The 20,846-nt window shown below is 44.7% G+C and overlaps 1 protein-coding gene across 1 annotated transcript in view; it reads left to right on the plus strand.

Moving 5' to 3' along the window:
- Positions 1–923: 923 nt before the first annotated feature.
- Prosbeta2 (Proteasome beta2 subunit) overlaps positions 924–20,846 on the plus strand; it is a 37,850-nt gene continuing 17,927 nt past the window's right edge. The window contains exons 1-5 of the mRNA XM_037413605.2: positions 924–1,075; positions 1,369–1,450; positions 1,530–1,627; positions 9,240–9,380; positions 11,280–11,454. Of these exons, the coding sequence (XP_037269502.1) occupies positions 1,011–1,075; positions 1,369–1,450; positions 1,530–1,627; positions 9,240–9,380; positions 11,280–11,454 (561 nt within the window). The 5' untranslated portion in view covers positions 924–1,010. The remainder of the gene's footprint in view (positions 1,076–1,368; positions 1,451–1,529; positions 1,628–9,239; positions 9,381–11,279; positions 11,455–20,846) is intronic.

Consider the following 20,846-nt stretch of genomic DNA (forward strand, 5'->3'; position numbering starts at 1 on the left):
CGACGTTAGGAGCTGATCGATAAATTAGGTGACCGGAAGATTTTGGGGTACAACACTTGCAGTCTTGAAACCGTCAATTCAATTAAATATGCAAATACACATGCATCCAACTCCTTGGCTTTGCGGCCGAAAATTCCGTGGTTCGCATGCCAGTACAGCCCAAGTACGGCTTCCAGAGAGGCGGAAAGGCGTTCTGCACCCGCTCGGACGAAGATGGACACAAACTGCTGGTGGTCGTCACACGGTTTTCTGATCTCTTAGGCGACGAAGCGTGCGGAATTCTAGTGAATTTTGAAGTTCTCGGTCTCTTCAAGGCCAAATCTGATCGATAAAAAGTCACCTTTGGAGCGTTCATCGCGGCAGCGTGTTTTGAAGCCCCCCCCCCCCCCCCCCCAAAGTCAACTTTTTTATTTTTAGTAGCCAAATAGTCCAAGGCGACGCCAAACATTTGTTTTCTGTAGCCCACCTGTACAGTGTACTAGTTCTAGTACACTGTACCCACCTGGCATTACTGCTGAGAAGGAACACCGACATAGCTGCAGCCAGCTGCACGTTGACAACAATATAAAATGAAAGAACCCTGTTGCATCTAAAATCTAAATATATTTTGCATGTGACAAGATTAATAAAAAATACTAAATGGTGCATCAATATTTCGAAATTTCAAACACTGCGCGTGAACTAAAGCTCAAAAACGAAACCAACGTTAGTCGAAGTGGTGGTTTGATAATTTCACTATCGGAGTGACTACTTTCTAAGTCTAAGCTTTCAACTACCGCCTGGGTGGTCTTCGGTTTTCGGACTGACAGGTCATGTTTTCGGTGCTTTTGGCTTTTGACCATGCTTTTGCGTTTGTCCCACGGAGGAAGGAAAGGTGGTTTGTCCGCTTTTGACCACCGTGGTTGGCACATCCCTCTGCTATGATGTATTAGCAGCCGCTAGAGGCCGCGCCACACCGCCCCTGCAACTTACTGCATTATCTTTCTATAACGAACAGCTACACCACTAAAATGGCTACTGTCGCCGCCGCTCTCATCGAGCCTTCTTCGGGATTTTGCTTTGAAAATTGTCGCAGGTAAGACAAAACAGAGTGGTATTTGACACTGACCTAAATGGAAAACGTTCGCGGCAAAGCTGGCGTGCAAATATGTCTCCTAGATTATGTATGCGTATGAAATTGATTGCTTCAACTCTGTAACTACCATGATTCGGCACATTTCCATCAGAAAGCATGTTTCTCTTCCAACTTCATTATTATTGCGTTTTGCGATGTACACGATAGTTGTGCGCTTAGTGAAAGAAAATGAAAAGGCAGTTTTGTTTACTGAAGCTTGTGCGCGACGCTCCAACAAGTTTGATGTTTTACAGGAATGCCTTCCTGCAAGCGCAAGGGCTTCCGATGCCGAAGGCAACAAAGACCGGCACAACTATTGCTGGTATAGTGTTCAAGGTAACGCATATTCTTTTCATGGTCCTGTGGCCGCCGTTACGCGCAATGTAATTGAATGTGATGTTCTTGCTTTCTGTAGGATGGGGTTATCCTCGGGGCCGACACTCGCGCCACGGCTGGAGGGTTTGTGGCGGACAAGAACTGCAACAAGATCCATTACCTCGCCCCGAATATCTTGTAAGGTTTGCTTGGAAATCATCTACGATGACAAGGTGTCTTGGGCATGAATGTGATGATTAACTTTACGTTTGTAAGCGCTGCTGTAAGGTCAGCCGCAATGTTCCATGGTAGCAATCGTATTCCTACATAGCGTAGAATCGTGTCATCGCTGCATTATTTTACGGTGCGGCTACGGTTATGTCCAAACGTAACCGTAGCCGTAACCGTCCAAACGTAACCGTAGCCACCGCTAGCGTTACGTGTAAAGTGAAGTTACGTCCACGGTGCAGTTCTTACTGCGTGGTTACATCCTATACGCAGACGAAAATGATCCCTTCCTCTTTCTCATCTGCTTTCCCCTGAGCGTACTTTTTGACGTACTTATTGAAGTGCTTTATTTGGCACAAGTTAGGGATGGTCTTGCCAACGTGGGTGAAGTCGCCATACTGTCGGTGTGAAACGTAAGGGCTCACTAGGTCTACATTTAAATAGATGGTTAATAACATCTAGCCACTGTAACGTTCAGCACTGCCACTCAATGAATTAAATTATCAGGTACCAGCGTGACCATATGGTCATGCATATCCCGACAAAGTCTTTCAATTTATGAAGGTTTTAAAAACTGCACCAAAAAATGTGCCTTACCATAGTTCGAGGTACCTTTTACAGACACCATGTTGGCAAAATATTGCCGATGTCATGGTACGGATTTGCGTAAACACAAGGTGCCTCCATCATCAGTTAATATATAATGTGCGGGTTGTTTTTAAAAACAAAACATGATGCGATTGCCAGTGCTGCTGCCAGTGATGGAAGTGTTGCTCCGATTGCTCCGAAAGAGAAATGCTGCTCCACGCTGTAGCAATTGCTCCAATCCTGCTCCAAAATGGCACTGAGAGAATGAGAATGACAATCTCACTGTTTCACGAGCTCATAAGTTCTAAAGAAGCTGAAAATAATCTGTTTACTAGCATCCCAGTATGCTATAAGTGTGCAACATTGTCGGCTCTGATCTCATTCACGCGACAAGAACTGGCATATTAAGCATATAGCTCGTTTGACAGTTTTTTTTTTTTTCAGTCAGACATGGAGACAAGTGTGGTGAAATGTGAAAATGAGTAGTATTGCTTTTACCTCGTATAGTTATGTGGGACTGTGGGTACTTCTAAGATGTGGTGCTCGGCTTCACCGGTATGATTTCATTTCTGCCATAACTACGATAGTAGTTCAGATATATAGGTCATTTCACAGGCCATTTTAGACAACCAGCCATCTTTTTAATTGCTTCTTGAATTTTACCTTCATTGCAGTCTGTGATATATATTTCATAATAAATATAATATTTATGAGATACTTCGACGATGCTTTGAACTCCAATTCGTGAATGGCAAATTTTGTATTTACTCCTAAAAACACCAATAGCTGCTTCAAACTAAATTTTGTTTCACTCCAAATACACTTATGGCTGCTCCAAAATCAGTAATTTTCTTGCTCAAAAGTGTGCTCCAAAAAGTAAAGTCACTTCCATCACTGTACTGCTGTTTGGGGGTTACTTCAACAGTAAGTGATCAACTAATTTATCAAAGGGCACTTAGCCATTTAAGGGGGTATGGAGGGTTAATGGTATATGTCAGTTTTAGCGTAATATCTTCATACCTACCTAGTCTCCCTGATTGTCTGAAACACTCCCGGATTTTGACCGTTTCGCCCGTTTGTACGGTAGCATGACAATCTCCCCGAAATTGAAATTTTTGTGTGTGATCAGGCGGCATTGCAAAAATGCTGGTCAGTCCACTTCAGGCTTTTTGCAAACCCACCGCAATTTATTATAAACGAATATAGGAGGCGTTCATCAAAACTTACAACAGTCTCAGTGATGCGAAACCACAGCAGATATGAATTCGTGGAATTCCCCAGCCAAATTCTATTGTGTTCATAGGGCCGAACCCTTTCCGACCAATTTTCCGAACCTTTTTTCAAAATGCGGTGTGTGATGTGAATTTCAGTACCGAAACCGTCGAACGAAGACCGACCGAAAGCGGCGTGCTCGAAGCTTCAGAAGTACGCGTGCGACCAGCGCACGCATTGTCTTCTACAGTACATGTGGTTGTTGCCACAACCGCTGTGGACGAAATCGCGATCGTTCTTAACACGATCATGTATGGCGACGACTTTACTGGCTGTACACAGAAGGTGTGTGCGCGTACGATGCTCGGCCAGTCAAAGCAACGCTTCTTTCCGCAAACTCTGTGAAAAAGACCGCTGCGGATGCGATCATAGATAGCATAAAACGACTTAGTTTTGAAGGCACGTGTGCAGCCAACACACACGGATTAAAATAGATCTACAGTTTGCTGGAGCCACTGTGCACAAAACCGCGGTCGCAGTGGCGCAATAGCGATCTACGAGCTCTGAGGGCACGTGGCTAAAATAGCGGTAGATTAAAGGCAGCAAAGACTTGAAAAAGGACTAGAAGCATCTTCGTGTTTCTGTCCGAAGAATCTAGTATCGAACAAAGCCAAAGTTTTCACACGCCCTTTCGCGGCAGCCAGCTGCGCCATCCCATCCATTCACGTGTGTCCCAGGAAGACATGCGCGAGTTGTTTTGATGCAAGTACATTTTGCTAGTTGTTCTTATGATGCGAAATTTCAGAAGTATTCTCACTCCCCTTTTGAGACTCTCACCTTAGTGGGAAACATACCTCGTGTGTACGGCCACTCCAAGCCATTATAAGACCACAACGCCGATGTTGGCGCTTGCGATTGGGACCCCCCTCTTTTTTTTTTTGCGTGATGCCTTTTTCTATTTTCTTTTGGTGCCAAAAAAAAGGGGGGGGGGGAAATATTCCAGCGCTTACATAATTCCCCCTCCTCTTGTTGCGGAAATCTCTCGTATTCAGAAACCTTGAACTTGGCAGGTATCTGTTTTAGAAACGGCTGCAAGTATTCCCATGAAGTTTTATGTGCTTACAAAAGACGCCCCTGGGTATCAAATGACACCCTTTATTTATGCTTGCCTAGGTTGCTTATCCTTCCTATAGCTCACTCCCAAATTTTAAAGAGGGTTCACTTATTCAATGTACCTTTTCTTCTCTGCAACTACGGAAAGGAATGTAACTATATATAACCGTGTTGTTGTAGAGACTCATAGGTTACATTTGAACTAAAAAAATGCATCACATTTTTCATGAAGTTCTTGTAAAAAAAATACTGCTTGCACAACGCCACAAAGGGTGTGTATTGTTGTGTATATTTTTTACAGCTTCACTTTTTATGAAATCAGCCATTTTTATAGCTCACATTGTTTCTAACTTGTAGCTCATGCATACAAAGTTTCATCGAAATTATTTCAATGCTTTTTGAGAAAAGGTACATAGAAGTTGAAAAATTTACAGAAAAGGCAATTTGAGAAAAACAAAGTTTTGCGTGCACATACTGCTCACGCCAGAGGGCGCTCGGCGCACTTGGGTGTGGCATTTAAACCGCTTGAAGCACCTGCTCGACGTCGGGCTTCCACAGGTTTGTTCCTCAGAGTACAGTGGATGTTTTGGTGCCAAAATTTAAAATTCGATTTGGGGGGGGGGGGGGTTATTCTATCATACCTTCTTAATGGGTTTTGCACTGAGTTATAGCTGTAGATTTGAACTGTATGGTGTATGTGTGTGTGCATTCATGTATGCGTGCTACAAGGCAACAAGATGTATTTGGTGAAATAAATTTGAACACCAAGCAAAGATTGTAGCAGTTTTCTATGTTGGTAATGGTATGTATAAAAAGGAGCTTATTTGGTTTGACTGTACCTCGTATGACCGCTTAACTGAATGGGGGGCGTCGAGGCACCAAACATGTGCGAAATGTTTCTTTTTATCTTGGACCTTGAGCAGCCCCGCCGCGGTGGTCTAGTGGCTGAGGTACTCGGCTGCTGACCCGCAGGTTGCGGGTTCGAATCCGGGCTGCGGCGGCTGAATTTCCGATGGAGGCGGAAATGTTGTAGGCCTGTGTGCTCAGATTTGGGTGCACGTTAAAGAACCCCAAGTGGTCGAAATTTCCGGAGCCCTCCACTACGGCATCTCTCATAATCATATAGTGGTTTTGGGACGTTAAACTCCACATATCAATCAATCATTGGACCTTGAGCAGATTATCCTCATATGGAAGTTGGTTGTGGCATACATGTGCTGCTCGAAATTGGGCACTTTTATCAATAGAGACTTTCTTGCAGGCAGCCTCCATTGCCACCTGTCATAAACTGTCATTTAAAACTTACCCTCCATTGAAACCAATGATTATTGGGATGTCAATGTCAGTGAAGCTGTCAAAAACTTAAATTGTTCTTTTCTTCAACTACAACTGACTTATTACAGGCAGTTGTAAACACTTCATTTTACCACTTTAAATCAAGTGGTTAAACTTGTGCTTTAATTTCTTAGTGCATTGCTTCTTATATTTCAGCTTTGGTTATCCTGTAGTTTGGTGCCATTGTATTTCCATCATTCACTGCTCTGTGAATATTCTGAAATCTCTCATTGTGCCAAGATATCGTGAACACTTACAAAAGCCAAGCTCGTGCTGTGGGTTCACCTCTTCAATGAGTACCTAATGTTTTTAAATAGATTTTTCAGCAACACGAATGCAGTAACAGGGTGTCTACCAACCTGGAAAAGTCAGGGAATTCCTGATAAATCTGGCCTGGTCATGGAAACTGATGTCAGTTTGTGCAGTGTTCACAAAAGTAGACATTACCATTGATCAAAGCTTAAACAGCCACTCTTTTGGCTGCAAGTACTGTGAACAGCAAGACGATGCGTGAAAAAATAGAAGGCAGTGTGTAACTGTAGCTTCTTGGTGTGGATGTAAAAGGATAGACCTACCAAAAGAATACAAAGTTTAGTGATGTTTCAGCACCAGCTACGGGAGTTTTGTTCACAACAATAGCCATAAGAAAGGTTCAGGCTAAAAAAAATTAAGTACTCATAAGTACGTGACATAAGCACTGGGACTACATTGTCAAAAGCGTCCTGTCACTCCTGTTCAGCGTAAGTGCTGTTGTCTGTATGTGCTGGTATTCCAGATGCAAGCAAATGCAAGCTTTTCTTTGGCCAAAACCACTAGTCCGTTTCACCAGTCAGTTTCGTAGCCTGTAGATTCCATGTGTTTAGCGAGGCCATATGAGATCATGCTTTGTTGTCTGACGTCGTATTTGGGTTGTTTAACTTTTCTTGAAATCAGTGGTCTCACCGATGTACTGGTTGTCACAATTGTGGCAGCCTAAAACATAAAAAAGAGCTTGGAAATTTTCACTCGGCAACTTGTCCTTGACGGTGTCTAAAGCGTCCCTTAGCTTCCATATTGGTACATTCACTATTTTGATGTCTGTTGCTTCGACATATCGCACAGCATATCTGACTTTCCTACCACAACATTACACACGTCGGTAAATTTGTGCATGCTTGTCTTGACCACGATTTCGGCTCAGTTTGAAGGCCTTCTGGTTCGGATAGAACTGCTATTATCTGAGGCTTGTTGGGCTATTTAATGCGTTTTATTTTTATTACTATCATTATTATTATTGGCGATGCAGCAGAAAACATCCTCAGCTACCCACTTATTGCTGGTCGCTCGCATTTCAAGGGTAGAGTTGGGCAACTTCATCTAAATTTCTTGTTTCGGTTTCTTGAAGTTGCATTATTAAATCTGTGATTAGTCTCAAGCGTTATGTCCATAGAAGAGTACACAAAGGTAACCCACCCTCATCTATGATAAATCTGTGGAATTGAGAAAGTGACCAGACAAATTCGAACGTCATTGCTTTAAAGGGCCACTCACCAGGTCCCATACCAAACTTGTTAGACCGTGGAAGTTGTTAAGTGTCCGATCAAGAACATTTTGCCTCAAAAATTTTGTGAATCGGCTGATTACGAGCTGAGAAATCTTTTTTTTTTTTTCTGAGGCGGCACGAAACGAGGATGAGAGGAGGCAAGCTCAAAACCCTTGCCACTCCTCCGCATAGCCTTCGCAAGCCAAATCTCTTTCTTACCCTCTCCGGCATCCGACAAAGAGGTGACGTGTGCATTATGTGCTCGAACAAGCCCAACCTCCCTGCATGCGAGCCCCCCCCCCCCCCTTTTTTTTTGACCATCATTGTTTTGAGGTTTACTGCCTGTTTCAGCGGTATGGTTTCGAAATGCTGGCTTAGACGTGATGGAATAGATTAGCACAATGAGTGCGCGAACACGTAGGAGCGTTCCACGACTGTCATCTGCTCGATGCGCTGACTGCGGGAACTTGAACGCATGCGAAACGCCAACACATTAGCCCCGCATCTCGTTGGAGTTCAAGGGGAAAAAAATGGAGAAAAAATAACGCTCACATTCCTTTATTGCATCTCATTATTTATTCAGAGATCGATTAATATGTTCAAGCAACAAATACATAAACTACGCATGTCGTGTTAAATAACTTTTGCCATGTCAGGTGCCACTATTACCAACGTCAGAACATAGTAGTCTGCGTGGAGGATCAATGCCACTGCATTTCCGTGTACGTAGGGCCATTCATACGTGCGCGTCATGCCCTCATTCTCTGGGCGCACGCCCGCAAAAGGGAGCGGGAGCAGTGTTCATCTTGAAATTTAACCTATTTCTGTAGCGCATAGCATTGCAAATTTTGGCAGACGTGATCGTGAACACCTCATCCACGCATTGCGCTTGTCAGCTCAAAATTGTCAAACCTATTGAGTGGCCCTTTAAACGCTACCCCTATCTTTCATTGCAGGCATCTGAGGAGCTCAATGTGGGTGGTACAACTACAATACAACCAAAGAAAAAGAGAATATTATGCTGTGCAGCTCCGTTCTTCGTGACGTTTGTTATTTTCATTGCTAGGTGCACAGAATACACGAGTAGTATATAGGTATTAACATTTTTTTTACTGAAGAGTATATATAAGAGGTGTACAATTCAGGTGGGGATGCAAATCAATAGTAAATAGAGCAATCCAGGTCGCATCAGATTCAATCCACATTCTAAGTGGCCTGGGCCTTAACCTTCAAAGTGAACTAGAATATACTCCTGTGTCGAAACTGGCCGAGCTTAGGTGTCCTCCTTTTACACAGATGCCACGAAATGGTGTCACTTCCACATTTTCTAGCAGCTTTGCGTTGTAAGGCCATCGTGGGCTCCTTCAAACTTTCAGCAGCGTCTAATTTTAACTCGTGTGTTTGCATTCTGCCAAACAGCCAACTTGTTGACTCTCTGGCTCCGAGGAATTATTTTGGCCAGATATACATATTTTTTCATATTTACCACACGCATTCAGAACGTTCTGAGCACATGCGGTAAACTTGTTTACTCATTCTATAGGATTGCCTGATGTTTTTTACCACTCATGGGTCTGTTTCCAGTGCACAGAGATTTTCAAGCAGACATAACTGTCGTGGAATGGCAAACCATACAACTTATGTGTAAAGTTTGTGTCATAAGGAGACATTCCTATGTTTCACCCCCTGCCCCATTTTTTTTTTTCTGTGTGTTTTGCAAAGAAACTAGAATGCTACGTATTCGTCAGTGGGCTCGACAAGGCACTCAAAGGTGACATGGTAATAACTTGCTTTGCACTCTCTCCTGGTCAGTTGCTGTGGTGCAGGTACTGCTGCCGACACAGATAAGACAACAAGAATGATATCATCGCAGCTAGAGCTTCATCGCTTGGCAACCGGACGTGTTGTGCCTGTTTGCGCAGCAAACCGCATGTTGAAGCAGATGCTATTTAGGTGAGCAATTTCTGTTATAAGAAAAGGCGTTTGCAGAATGTCTGGTTTTTGTATGATAGTGTCGTGATTCTGTGACAGTTTGCTTGACTGTAATTATGGATGTTTGTTTTAGTGTAGTATTCTTGACAAAATAACTTTAAATTTAAGTGCAACTTGTTGAAAATTATGCTACTGCCAAAAATTTACACCACCAGTGATTCAGGATAGTATTAATTACTGCACTAATGATTGGTTCTTGCATTATTGATCTCTATGTGTAGACGTGCATCTTGCATGATTGATGATGCACAAAACCAGCACAAAAGATGACACAGAAAAGGAGGTGGACACAGGACAAGCGCCGAATTGTGTGTAGTCTTTTGCGCTGGTTTTTTTACATCATGAAGCTCAAGAAAACTCGCCCAGTTTTGTACACTGCTGCTTGCATGATTGATTTCTATGTGGCGACATTTTTGATGGATGTGGAATTGTTTAAGCCCATGTACTTGGATTTAAGTGCACAATAAAGAAACCCAGGTGGCCTAAATTTCCGGAGCCCTCCACTATGGTGTCTCTCATGATCATATGGTGGTTTTGAGATGTTAAACCCCATTAATTATTATTAAATGAGCGATCTCTGCATCTTGACATAGCACCACCCATTCGGCCATTTCACTTAGAAATATATGGCTGCAGTTATGTGGAAATGCACTAATGCTAAGAATTTTGCAAACTAAAACCCAATTAGCATGGTTATGCTACTATGAGACCACTTTTTTTTTTGTTTCAGGAAGTTCTATAGGAAAATATGAAAAGTTCTTCTAAAGTGAGGAAAGCAAAGTATTGTCATAAAATGTGTTTTGCTTGTGGTAGTATTCTCCATAAAATTTCTTCCCTTGAAAGATGTCCTCAAGTAAGACAATTTCATATTTCGTATATGGAAAAAAAATTTTCTTAAACCTTAGTGAAAAAATAGGTTGAGAGGTCTTGGCAAAACTATTGGTCATCAACCAGGAGCTGCAATCTGAGGTGACTTTTTTCTTTTTTTGGGATTCAGTAGATCAGCACTGGGCACGGTATCTGTGCGCAATATTTCCAGCCTGCACTCTTCGCTCGATTAGCGCAGTGCTAACCTTGCGAAGATGGTGGGCCAGAAACTGCTGAGCACATATGGCTCTAAGTTATAAGGGTACTTGCTTGGGCCAGTTGGTGTCCATTCATTTTTACGTTATTGCACACTGCTTATAAGATAAAGAGCCGCACAAACACAAGTGTGTTGTGCTTGTGTTTCTGTGGTTCTTCGTCTTCTAAGCCACTATTATACAATAATGCTTGTGTTGGTGTGGTTCTTCGCCTTTTAGCCAATTTTATGCAATAATGTAACACTGGCTCTAAGCTAATGAAATCTCACAAAAAGTTATTTTTTCTGAACACAGTTCATGCCAGCAGATAAAAAATGTTTTTTGGTCAGAAATTGCTATGTACCATGTTTCCCATCCTTAAAAAACAAATGCTTAGAACTTATTGGTTTGATATATTCAGCAACACACCTTGTCATCCTGTGTACCACAGTTACTGTATTTATTGCGGGAAACATTTCAAATTTTTGAGTATCCTTTGTATATTTTATAGTTACTGCTTTGAGATTATCTTCATGTGCTTTTAGAAGTACTAACAGCAGCATCTTTCATCTGTAGTGCAAGTTCTAGCTGCATCTGCCTGACTGTTCACCGTGGTAACACTGCTTAGTAGCTGCGAGTTGGGCAGTTTTTCAGGCATGTTTTATGATTTGTCAGGTGCACTGGTGTGGAGAGTAAAAGATCTTTCTGAAGTGGAGCTTTTGGTTCCAAACCTCATAAATTGTACCATTGAGAATTTTTAAAATGTTGTTTGGCACCGGTGCTGCCACCTTTTTCACAGATACCAGGGCCACATAAGCGCTGCATTGGTGCTCGGGGGAGTGGATACAACTGGTGGTGTCCTCTGCAGTATTCACCCACACGGTTCTACAGACAGGCTTCCTTACGTGACCATGGGTTCAGGATCCTTGGCTGCAATGGCCGTCTTTGAGCGTGACTGGAAACCTGACATGGCAGTATGTGCTCCCTTTGTAACTTGTATTTTGTCTACAACATCTTATTTTCCTTTTAAACTACTTTTTTTGTCTCCCTGTTTCTGGAAATACAGTAAACCCCGATTACTATTGAGTAATGAGGGCCAAACCACATGAACCATCATGTGGTTTGGCCCCACATTGCATGTTGAGTCTAGAACGTATGTAGCTTTTTAGGTTTCCAAATTGCAAGCTCACTTTATTGTGGGTGTCATGGGAAAGGCAGTACAGTCGCCGACCGATTTTCCGGACTCCAAAAATTCGGACTTGTTGGATATTCCGGACTTTATAAATGCACCGTCAGGGATTCCATAGAGCTAATGCATTGTTTCGACCGATTTTTCGGGCGAATTTGCCCCTGAAAGTTCGATTTTTCGGACTAAATCGCTCGTTTTGTGCCACGCTCCAAGCCATTGTGAACGCCGCCATGTTGGATTTTCTGTCGGCTTGGCTAAGCTTGGTCTTCAAATGCCTTTTCTGCCTCCGAGATTGGAATGCGCACGCCATGTTTTAAGTTTCGGAGGTTGTGTTTGCTTTTTAAAAGACGCGGTGATGGACGCCGTTTTTTCGTCTTCGGTCAGCACTATCGTCATCACATCGCACGGGGAGGAGGCGAAAGAAGGATTCTTTTATTGTCGTTGCAGCTTTTTTCAGTCGCCATTCTGCACGTGTTGTGTCGCGTAGCGTCGAGACGTTGTGTGCTTCGCAGCGGCTATCTGCGGCATCGAATTTTGTGTTCTCGGTGCCATGGCTCCGCTATCTGTGCCATCGCGGGAGCCAGGTGATGTGAAGAAGCGTGGGAAGTATACGACCCTGACGATGGAGAAGAAAGCTGCCATAATCAAGCTAATAGAGAGTGGACGTTCGCAGCTAGATGTCGCTGGATGACGGTCGACGTCGGATGGCGGTCGTCGTTGTCGTCGGATGACAACGACGACCGCCCGTAGCCGTCGGAGATCGCCAACGCGGTGACAATTTTGTCGAGCGTTTACGGCGACGATGTCACCTTGGCGCAAATACGGGCAAACCAAATTGCCTCCAAGCGTAGTTTGAGGCAAGGCAGCATCAAGGACTTTTTTAAACCTGCCTGATGCAATAAACTTCAGATTTTTGGCGAAAACGAATTTTTCGGACTGTTCGATTTTTCGTACTTTTTTTCGGTCCCCGCCAGGTCCGAAAAATCGGTCGGCGACTGTATTCAGCATCGCATTTGACTCACACACCCACACTTCATCATATCGTCATTGTGCTGCTACAGTAACTGTGCAGGTGCTCAGCACGCAGTACTGAAGCCTTACGGCAAATTGTTCCTCACTGTCTTGCTGTGCATTGTTTGATGCTCCATTTACTGGAGTGCTCTTACAAATAGGATGGTTGCTTATGCCTGGGCTAATCACCTTGGCAGTTTGCCTTGCAATGCTGGCAGCTCTCAAGAGTGCTCAAAACAGTACAAATTCGTTGTTGCTAGCTCAGCACATAAACAAATAGAATAAATAGACAACACCAAAAACAGGGATAGACGAAAAAAAAAAAAGCGGGCACCGTGACAGTCATAAACAAAACTTAATATTTGAATTAGCTTACAATAAAGGCTGATTGCATTGTGATCATCGCACTATGAGCTGTTGATATTTTGTGATGGCAGACACTGTCTCAGATACTCTCAAACCTTGATATAATGAACTTGGATACTAAGAAATATTGATTATTTAGTATATTATTATTGATTATATATATTATTGATTATATATATTATTGATTATATTATTGAAGTAAATGAAAAAGAACGGCACACAAGATACACAGAGTGCAGACTCGCAACGTATCAGCATACCTTTTATACTCACTGGTGACCAGAAGGGAAAAAATAATTACAAGAAACACAGACAGAACATTAGTGTCCGTGGAGATCATTTGTGTTGGATGTACTTACCTTCCCGTGCACTGCCAAGGCATATGCTGCATCAATTATGGTCATCATTAGGGCCAGGTGTGTGCCTGCTAATCAGTCAAGTTCAAATTATCTGGCTAAGGCCAATTCTAAGATTTAATTCATGGGTAAATTTTGTAGTGCCATTTGACATGGAGATCAAAGGGATCCCCCTCTGATTAGGGAAGTCCATAATATGCACACACATTGCTGACCCTGATAAAGTTTGATTCAAGATGTTTTGGCGTCCCTGTGGGATTGTGAACAAGGCGTTGTAGGTGTCAGTGTTCTATATATCTGTTAATTACTATATTACTTTTATGGCCAAATACATCGGGTGTCCACTTCCTTCTCAACTTCATAAATTTAAGGGGGGACACAAGTCTTAGAAGGCCAAAAGTTGCAAAAAAATTGACTTTTGAAGCTGACATTTTCGAAATCTGCGCCTATTTTTGCAATTATCTGAGAAGTTTCTAGCTTCTTGCGTCATTATTTCTGGCGCAAAATCAATTTATAACATCCCTGTGAGATGAATGTGAGCGCAGATTGACGCTAAAATCGCGCTTTTTCCGCGCCAAACTGTTGCCGTTACACACGAGTTATCGTGTTCATCTTGATCTCGTTTGGAAGGGTCGTTCTTCATCTTCAAATTCCCGCCACCGCTGGCTCACCTTGCTCATTAGTTTTTTAGCAAAAACGCGTCATCGAGAAGCACTAGCGTGCGATTCAATTGGCTGCTTGGGGCACGCGACCAAATTTAGGAATCCGATTGGCCAAGGGGCGCTTTCGGCGTCTGCTTCATCATCGTGACGTGCACGGACATGCGTCATTTTGTCATGGTGCTACTGACTGCTTGCGGCAGTAAAGAAGTGCCGTGCTATAGTAATTTGTGAAGCGGGTGTGGCGGTGGTTCGTTCGCTGTGAACTTCAGAGAGATCCCCGCTATGGCTCAGGACAACGAGGATAACGAACTGGACGTGGTCAACGGCGGTCGCCGAGTCACGAGTGTAGGCCTAACTCACGTACGAGCCCGTTGGTTGCCGACAACGTTACTGAGAATGGGTGTGTTTTGCAGCCTCATCAGTTAGAGGACGGCAAGTAAAAAGCAGAAATGAAGCTACCAGAGATATCAATCTTTGTAGTGACGGAACGGAAGTGCAGTCTTACCGCTAAACCCGCCGATGTTGTGGTTCCCCCCGCCTGACAAAAGGACCTTGAACTGCGCGACGGGTCGTCAGAGTGGAGTACGCCGCGCGTCGACCAACAACAGAAAGTCAATCCGTTCGCAGTGAACATGCTCGCGGCCCTTGCAATGGAGGCTACTGGCAACAGGTAGACTGCATTTAATGACATGTTCGAAAATGCGGCAGTCTTGCGTGAAAAGGAAACTAACACCTCGGCACTCGTGTAGCCTCGAAATTGATGAGCGAGGGAGCAACTTTGGTTCGCGACACTTACGGGTAACTTATTCTGGACAAGCCGGAAAACATCGCCGCGTTATTCGACAGATCGTGGATGACGCACGCACATTTGTCGCACATCGCCGTCAGTGCAGTCACCGAACTGATAAGCGACCTCGCGGCAGACGAGCACACGGCGACAACTTGCTACAGGACTAGAAGAAACGACACGCTCGTACAAACAATCAGTCTTATTACATTCGCGGTGCATATTAACTGACTAAAAGTATGTGTGCCTTGATATTTTTTCCTCGGAACAGCGAAATTAAGTTTTAACAGCATTATTCTCGAAGCACAGATTTTGACAACTTTCTTTTGCTTGTTCGATAAAAGTGGACCTAGGACAGCTAGAGCTGTAATTGTTTTTGCACAATGTAGCTAAATGTGCACAAAAAACAATGCTGGGAGCCTATTTTAATGGGCAGCTTCATTTTTTTATTTCAACATAAAAATTTTTGTATTTGGCTACATGCAATGAACTTTACTGTGCTAAAATTCGAGAAGTACTCGTTCAATTTTCGATCAGCTTGCAGCGTTGCACTCGTTAGGCTTTCTAGCATTCATTTATATGTCAATGGTTATGTAATCGTAAGTGCATACATTTATACAGTTAAAGATGTTAGAATTCTTTGTTTTCTTCATTTTCAAAAAATGGCAATATTGTACACCCTGCATGAAAATTATTGCAATACCGTATTTACTCGATTCTCCCGTGCCCTCAATTGTAACGCGTACCCGATTTCCACCGCGAAAAAAAAAAAACAACGTAAGACAGCGATTGCAACGCGCACCCATTTTTCTCGCTGGCCTGCACGATCACACCACTCGAAAAAACGACTCCTTTCAGGAGCGTCTTCCATTTAAATATGAGGTACGGGCGAAGCTTGTGCCCATCTGACGTGTAATAGGGCATTGCCGTCACTGTAGTTTTACTGTGGACCGATGTCGGCACGCGAACTTGCTTCGCCCCCTTCTTCTCGACGGTTGTGGTGCCAGGCGTCTGATCACCATTCCCGATTTGCCCAAGCAGGTAGCCGTTGTTGCGCCGCAAGTTTAGGACGAACCTCTGAAAACTGTGAAGCTTTTCATCGTACTCCTCCGCAAAACTTTTCGCATATGCATGTTCCCCTTCGGAGGGAAAAACCTTTCCTCTTCGTAAAGTTAGTTAGCCAGCACCTGATCGCTTTAAACTGGCTCCGCATTAGACCTTTTTCTAAGACTAATTGCATAGCTCGCACTTGGAGCAGTTCTGTCGTCACAGGCCGCTGTGCCACTCGCTGCTGAAGCGCATACTCGCCGAGCAGCTCTTTAATTTGCGGAAACTGACCCTGCTGTGCTCCACTGAAGCCTTTGCGTGAAGCTTTGCTTCTGCTTTTGTTTCCGCCGGTCCCACACACACGTTTCGGGAACTCCAAACGACCGCGATGTGGCCCGATTTCCGTCCGTTTCTGCACACGCGATGACTTTTCTTTTAAAAGTCGTCGATGCTAATGCACTACTAGATGACGAACTCTTCAGCAGACTTATGAAGTGCCGCACATGGGAAATACATAGGCAGAAATGGCCTACGCGCCATGCCGACGCACGTAGAGGGCGGCCATTTTGGAAATGCCGATGGCAATAAATTGGCCGTAATTTTTTTTCGTACTCGATTCTAACGCGCATGGGATTTATGAACTCGTTTAACCGGAAAAAAGGTGCGCGTTAGATTCGAGTAATTACGGTATATCTGAAACTATTACAGATAGCAGAATATTTTATTTTGTAGCATGAAGCTATATGTTTGGAGCACACAACATAGGAAGCAGATTATGATTTCTGTTGATGCAAGTTTTTCAAACTAGTCTTTTGTGTGACCCCACAATGGCCACATTCAGGGCTGTGAAGTTTAGTGTACTGTAAAGTAAGAAATAATGACCCATTCAAAAAAGTGCTTCTTATGTTGCATGTCTTATGCTTTCTACTGTCAATCCCTATGTTATTTATAAATTTTTGACAGGTGGATATTTTTTTATTATGGTAAGAACAATAGACATTGTTATCTTGATTATTTAATTAACTAATGAAGCTATAGAAAAACTAACTACATTTTTAAATCCGGAGAACACACTACCGTATTTACTCGCATAATCCTCGCACTTTCTTTGCCGTAAAACCGATGCAAAGTTGGGGGGTGCGAGAATTACGGGGGAAAACTTTCCACAAAAACGTACCGAGCGAAAAAGAAAACAAAGTCGCCGCAAATCGGGATTCTCACACCAGCAATTAACAGCAAGCTTTAAGAAGTATTAATTAAAACTTATCTCAACAATAAAAGCAGAGGTTCCACACAAGGCAAGATTTATTTGAGAGACAAAAAGTGGAAGCAAATGGTCGAGAATTAGAATGCCATACACAAAGCTTGTGGGCGTTGCGGTAGTGTTCGTTGCTCAACAGGAGCCCTCAAAAGATAAGCGTAGGACGTCAATATTGGGCTGATAGCTATTTAACAGAATCGTTCGCAGTTTCCTTCTGAAGAAATAAAGTTTACCATCATTCTCAGCTTTAGGCATACGGCAGGCCCAATGCGTCTTGGTGGCTTTCAGCTGCCGTCACCAGTAGCGAACACAAAACTCGTAGACAAACGGCGGCTCTGTTGCCGTTGTTTAGTGCATAATCTATCACTCGCAACTTGAAGCAGCCGTTTAGCTTCAGTATCGCCCCATAACGAGTCAAAATTACCGACACAACATAGAAAACGCCGCAACGCGCACTGGCCACTTCGGCTTGGCTTAGATTGGATTGAAAATCCGTGCAATAGTACGCTTGATGCTTAAGAGATGGCGCGCGCTATCATTATCTTTGGCTGGAACGAGCAGACGACATTATTGCGGCAGTTTTCGGGGGTGCGATAATTACTCGAGGAAAAAAAGAAATCGTATTTTTGTTGGGCGATGTGGGGGGTGCGAGAATTATGCGAGTGCGAGGATTACGCGAGTAAATACGGTAAGTAAGCATACCAACTTTTGTCACACTTGGTTCAAAAATAAACGAGAGAGCCCTAAGAACCATGTCCCCCCTTAAAGGAGCCCTGCAGCACAATTTCCGCACGGTTACTGTATTTTTGCGCTTATAACCCGCCCCTGCATATAATCCGAACCCCCACATTCAGCTCACTGAGAAAGAAAAAAAAAATCCTCGCGTATTGCCCGCACATTTGATATACAGGAAAGGCTGTACAAAAGCTACTGCTCAAGCAACATAGCACATATGTAGACAGAAAAAGCTTTATTTAGCAAGCAGAATACGCTGTCTGCAAGGCCAGTCACAATTCACTCACTGTCGCTGCTCTCGCTAGAGCTATCACTTGAGCCGCAGTCCTCACTATTATGCACAAGGTCATCTTCAGTTCCATCCATGTTGTTTGTGATGCAGCATTTCTTGAAACTTTTTCGCACCATCTCACCTGGAATGGCCTTCCATGCCTTGACAATCCACTTGCACAATATGGCAATATCAGGCCTTCGGACTTGTCCTGTCGGCGTCAAGTCGTAGCAGCCTTCGTCCATCCACTCGGCGTAATAGCGCTTGACATGCGCTTTGAAGGGCTTTTTAAGCGACACATTTAGAGGCTGCAACATTAACGTCATTCCACCGGGTATAACAACTAAGTCGGTACCGTTGCGTGAAAGGCGGTCCTTCACTTCCTCAGTTGTGTGGCCGCGGAACGAGTCAAGAACGAGCATGGAATTCCTTGCGAGCATTGCACCGAGCCTCTTCTCCCATACCGTCTTGATCCAGTCTACGAACAAGTCACTGTTCATCCACGCGTTCTCGTGTGCGTGCACCACCACACCGGCAGGCAAATGAACCTTTGGTACAGTTTTCCTTTTCAAGATGACGTACGGTCGCAGTTGCGTGCCGTCGGCGAGGGCACAAAGCAAGACTGTGATGCGCAGTTTCGTGTTCCCGCCGGTGAGCACGCTCACCGAACTGCTGCCCGTCTTCTCAATCGTTGTGTCCAACGGCATTTCAAAATAAACGGGAGTTTCATCCGCATTGCCGATTTGCAAGAAAATGTAGTTGTGCTGCTTTCGCAGGCCAACTACATATCTCTGGTACTTGAACAGCTTCTCCTCATAAGAAGCCGGCAAGCGTTGACATATTGTAGTCCGCCGTCTGATTGAGAGCCCTTGCCGCTTCATAAAGCGGTGCAGCCATCCGCGGCTCGCACGGAACTCGTGAGGTAGGCCTAGCTCCCTCGAATGTCGCCGCACTTCCACTTGGGCCATCTCGGTCGATACGGCATGACCCCTGCTTCTCACATCTTCTATGAACTTTACTAGCTCCGCCTCCAGCTCAGGGTAGGCACCGGTCTTGAGGCCACGAAATGAGCTACGGTCGCGGTGCGTGGCTTGTAGGCTCTCTTCTTTTTCCACAGTCGCACGCAGGACTCGTCTACATCGTGCCGTCTTCCCGCTTCGCGATTTCCAAATTCCTCGGCGACGGCGATGATTTTAAGGGGGGGCGCGGCAAGTAAAGTGCCGATTTTGGTCAAAATATGCGATTTTCTGATTTATTTTTTTTCGTAATCTTCAGACCTTCAACTTCCTTGTTCTAAAATATTACAGCGAAACGTGCGCTACAAATCCCGCAAATAGTGTTTTTGCCGAGGCTAGTCGCCGAAAAGTGCGAAAAAAAAAGCCCCTGAAACGGTGTTGTTCACGCCGCACAAACGCGCCAAGTTGTTGACTGTGGGCCGCCATTTTGGTAGCTTTGGAAAGAGGAGAAAGCCGGCTTCCCGATGGTCGCGGTCTCGTATTTCGCCGAGTGAAAATAAAAGCGCGAGGAGCAAGTAAAAAAACGAAAACGAAGAACGGCAATTGGCTGCGCGGGTCACGTGGTAGCAGGCGCGACCTCTTACTGGTCAAAGCTGCGCCGCGCACCTTGGCAACCTTGGAAGCGCGAGCGCATCTGCGGCCGCCGTGCCGAGAATCATCCGGCGTGCGCTTCGTTTTTTGCCAGTTTGCTGTTTTTGTGATAGTTCGCGTGCTTTTTTTACCAAGCTTTGTTTACATCGGTGGTCTCTTCTGAGTGCTTGCTCATACTGCGGTGCTATGTTGCCGCAAAAAAAGTTCCGGAGCGTCCACAAGTACGGCAAGCGTCGGAAAGCTTGGAACAAAGGGCAGACGACTGCGGCTGCCGTCCCAGTCGCAGTTCCGGACGGAGCATGCTCTTCAAGCGTCACGGAGCCTCTACTCAGACCCTTCGCTGATTGTTGTGAGGCCGAGAGTGTGGAAGGTGCCACATCGTCGTATGTCAGACCGCCGGATGCCGTCGACCGTGATGGACGCTCTCGCGAACCCGATTGCGGTGGCACCGCGTCGGCAGCCGTTGCAACTCCGGGCGTGCGCGCGTCGAACATTCTATCGCGAGTTTCGGCCCAGATTCCGAGCAGTGAAGAAATCGCGCAGCGGCGCAGACAAGGCGGGATGTTTTGGATGCCGTAGCATCGAAGTCCGCTTCAAAGCGGAAGCTCGAGCTTCTGAGCGAAGGCTGCGACGAAAATGACGGCGGTAAGGACTCCACATTCTTCATTGTAAATAAGAAGATGCTGAACGGTCTGCTTTCGTCAGTAAAGTGCAACAAGTGCGACGAAGGGTCGATACGCCTCGAGACTACGCACTGCCTTGGACTCGCGGCGAGGATGGAACTTTTTTGTGACAATTGTGGCATAGTGAACAGTGCGTGGTCGTCCCCGAGGTGCTCCGGGCAACAAAAAACGAACCCCTTTGAGGTAAACGTGCGTGCTTTGAGGGCTGTGCAGTCAGTTGGCAGAAAACAATCTGCCATAAATGACATTTTTTCTGCGATGGACATTTCGCATCGAGCACTGCACCACAAGTCCTACCAGAGACTGCAAAGGAAGTACAGCCACCCTGCCACCACATCAGCTGCCACCCGCATTGAAGCAGAAAGTGCACAGAAGGTGCATGACATTTACA

The sequence above is a fragment of the Rhipicephalus microplus genome, chromosome X (assembly GCF_043290135.1).
Source record: "Rhipicephalus microplus isolate Deutch F79 chromosome X, USDA_Rmic, whole genome shotgun sequence".
NCBI lineage: Eukaryota > Metazoa > Arthropoda > Arachnida > Ixodida > Ixodidae > Rhipicephalus > Rhipicephalus microplus.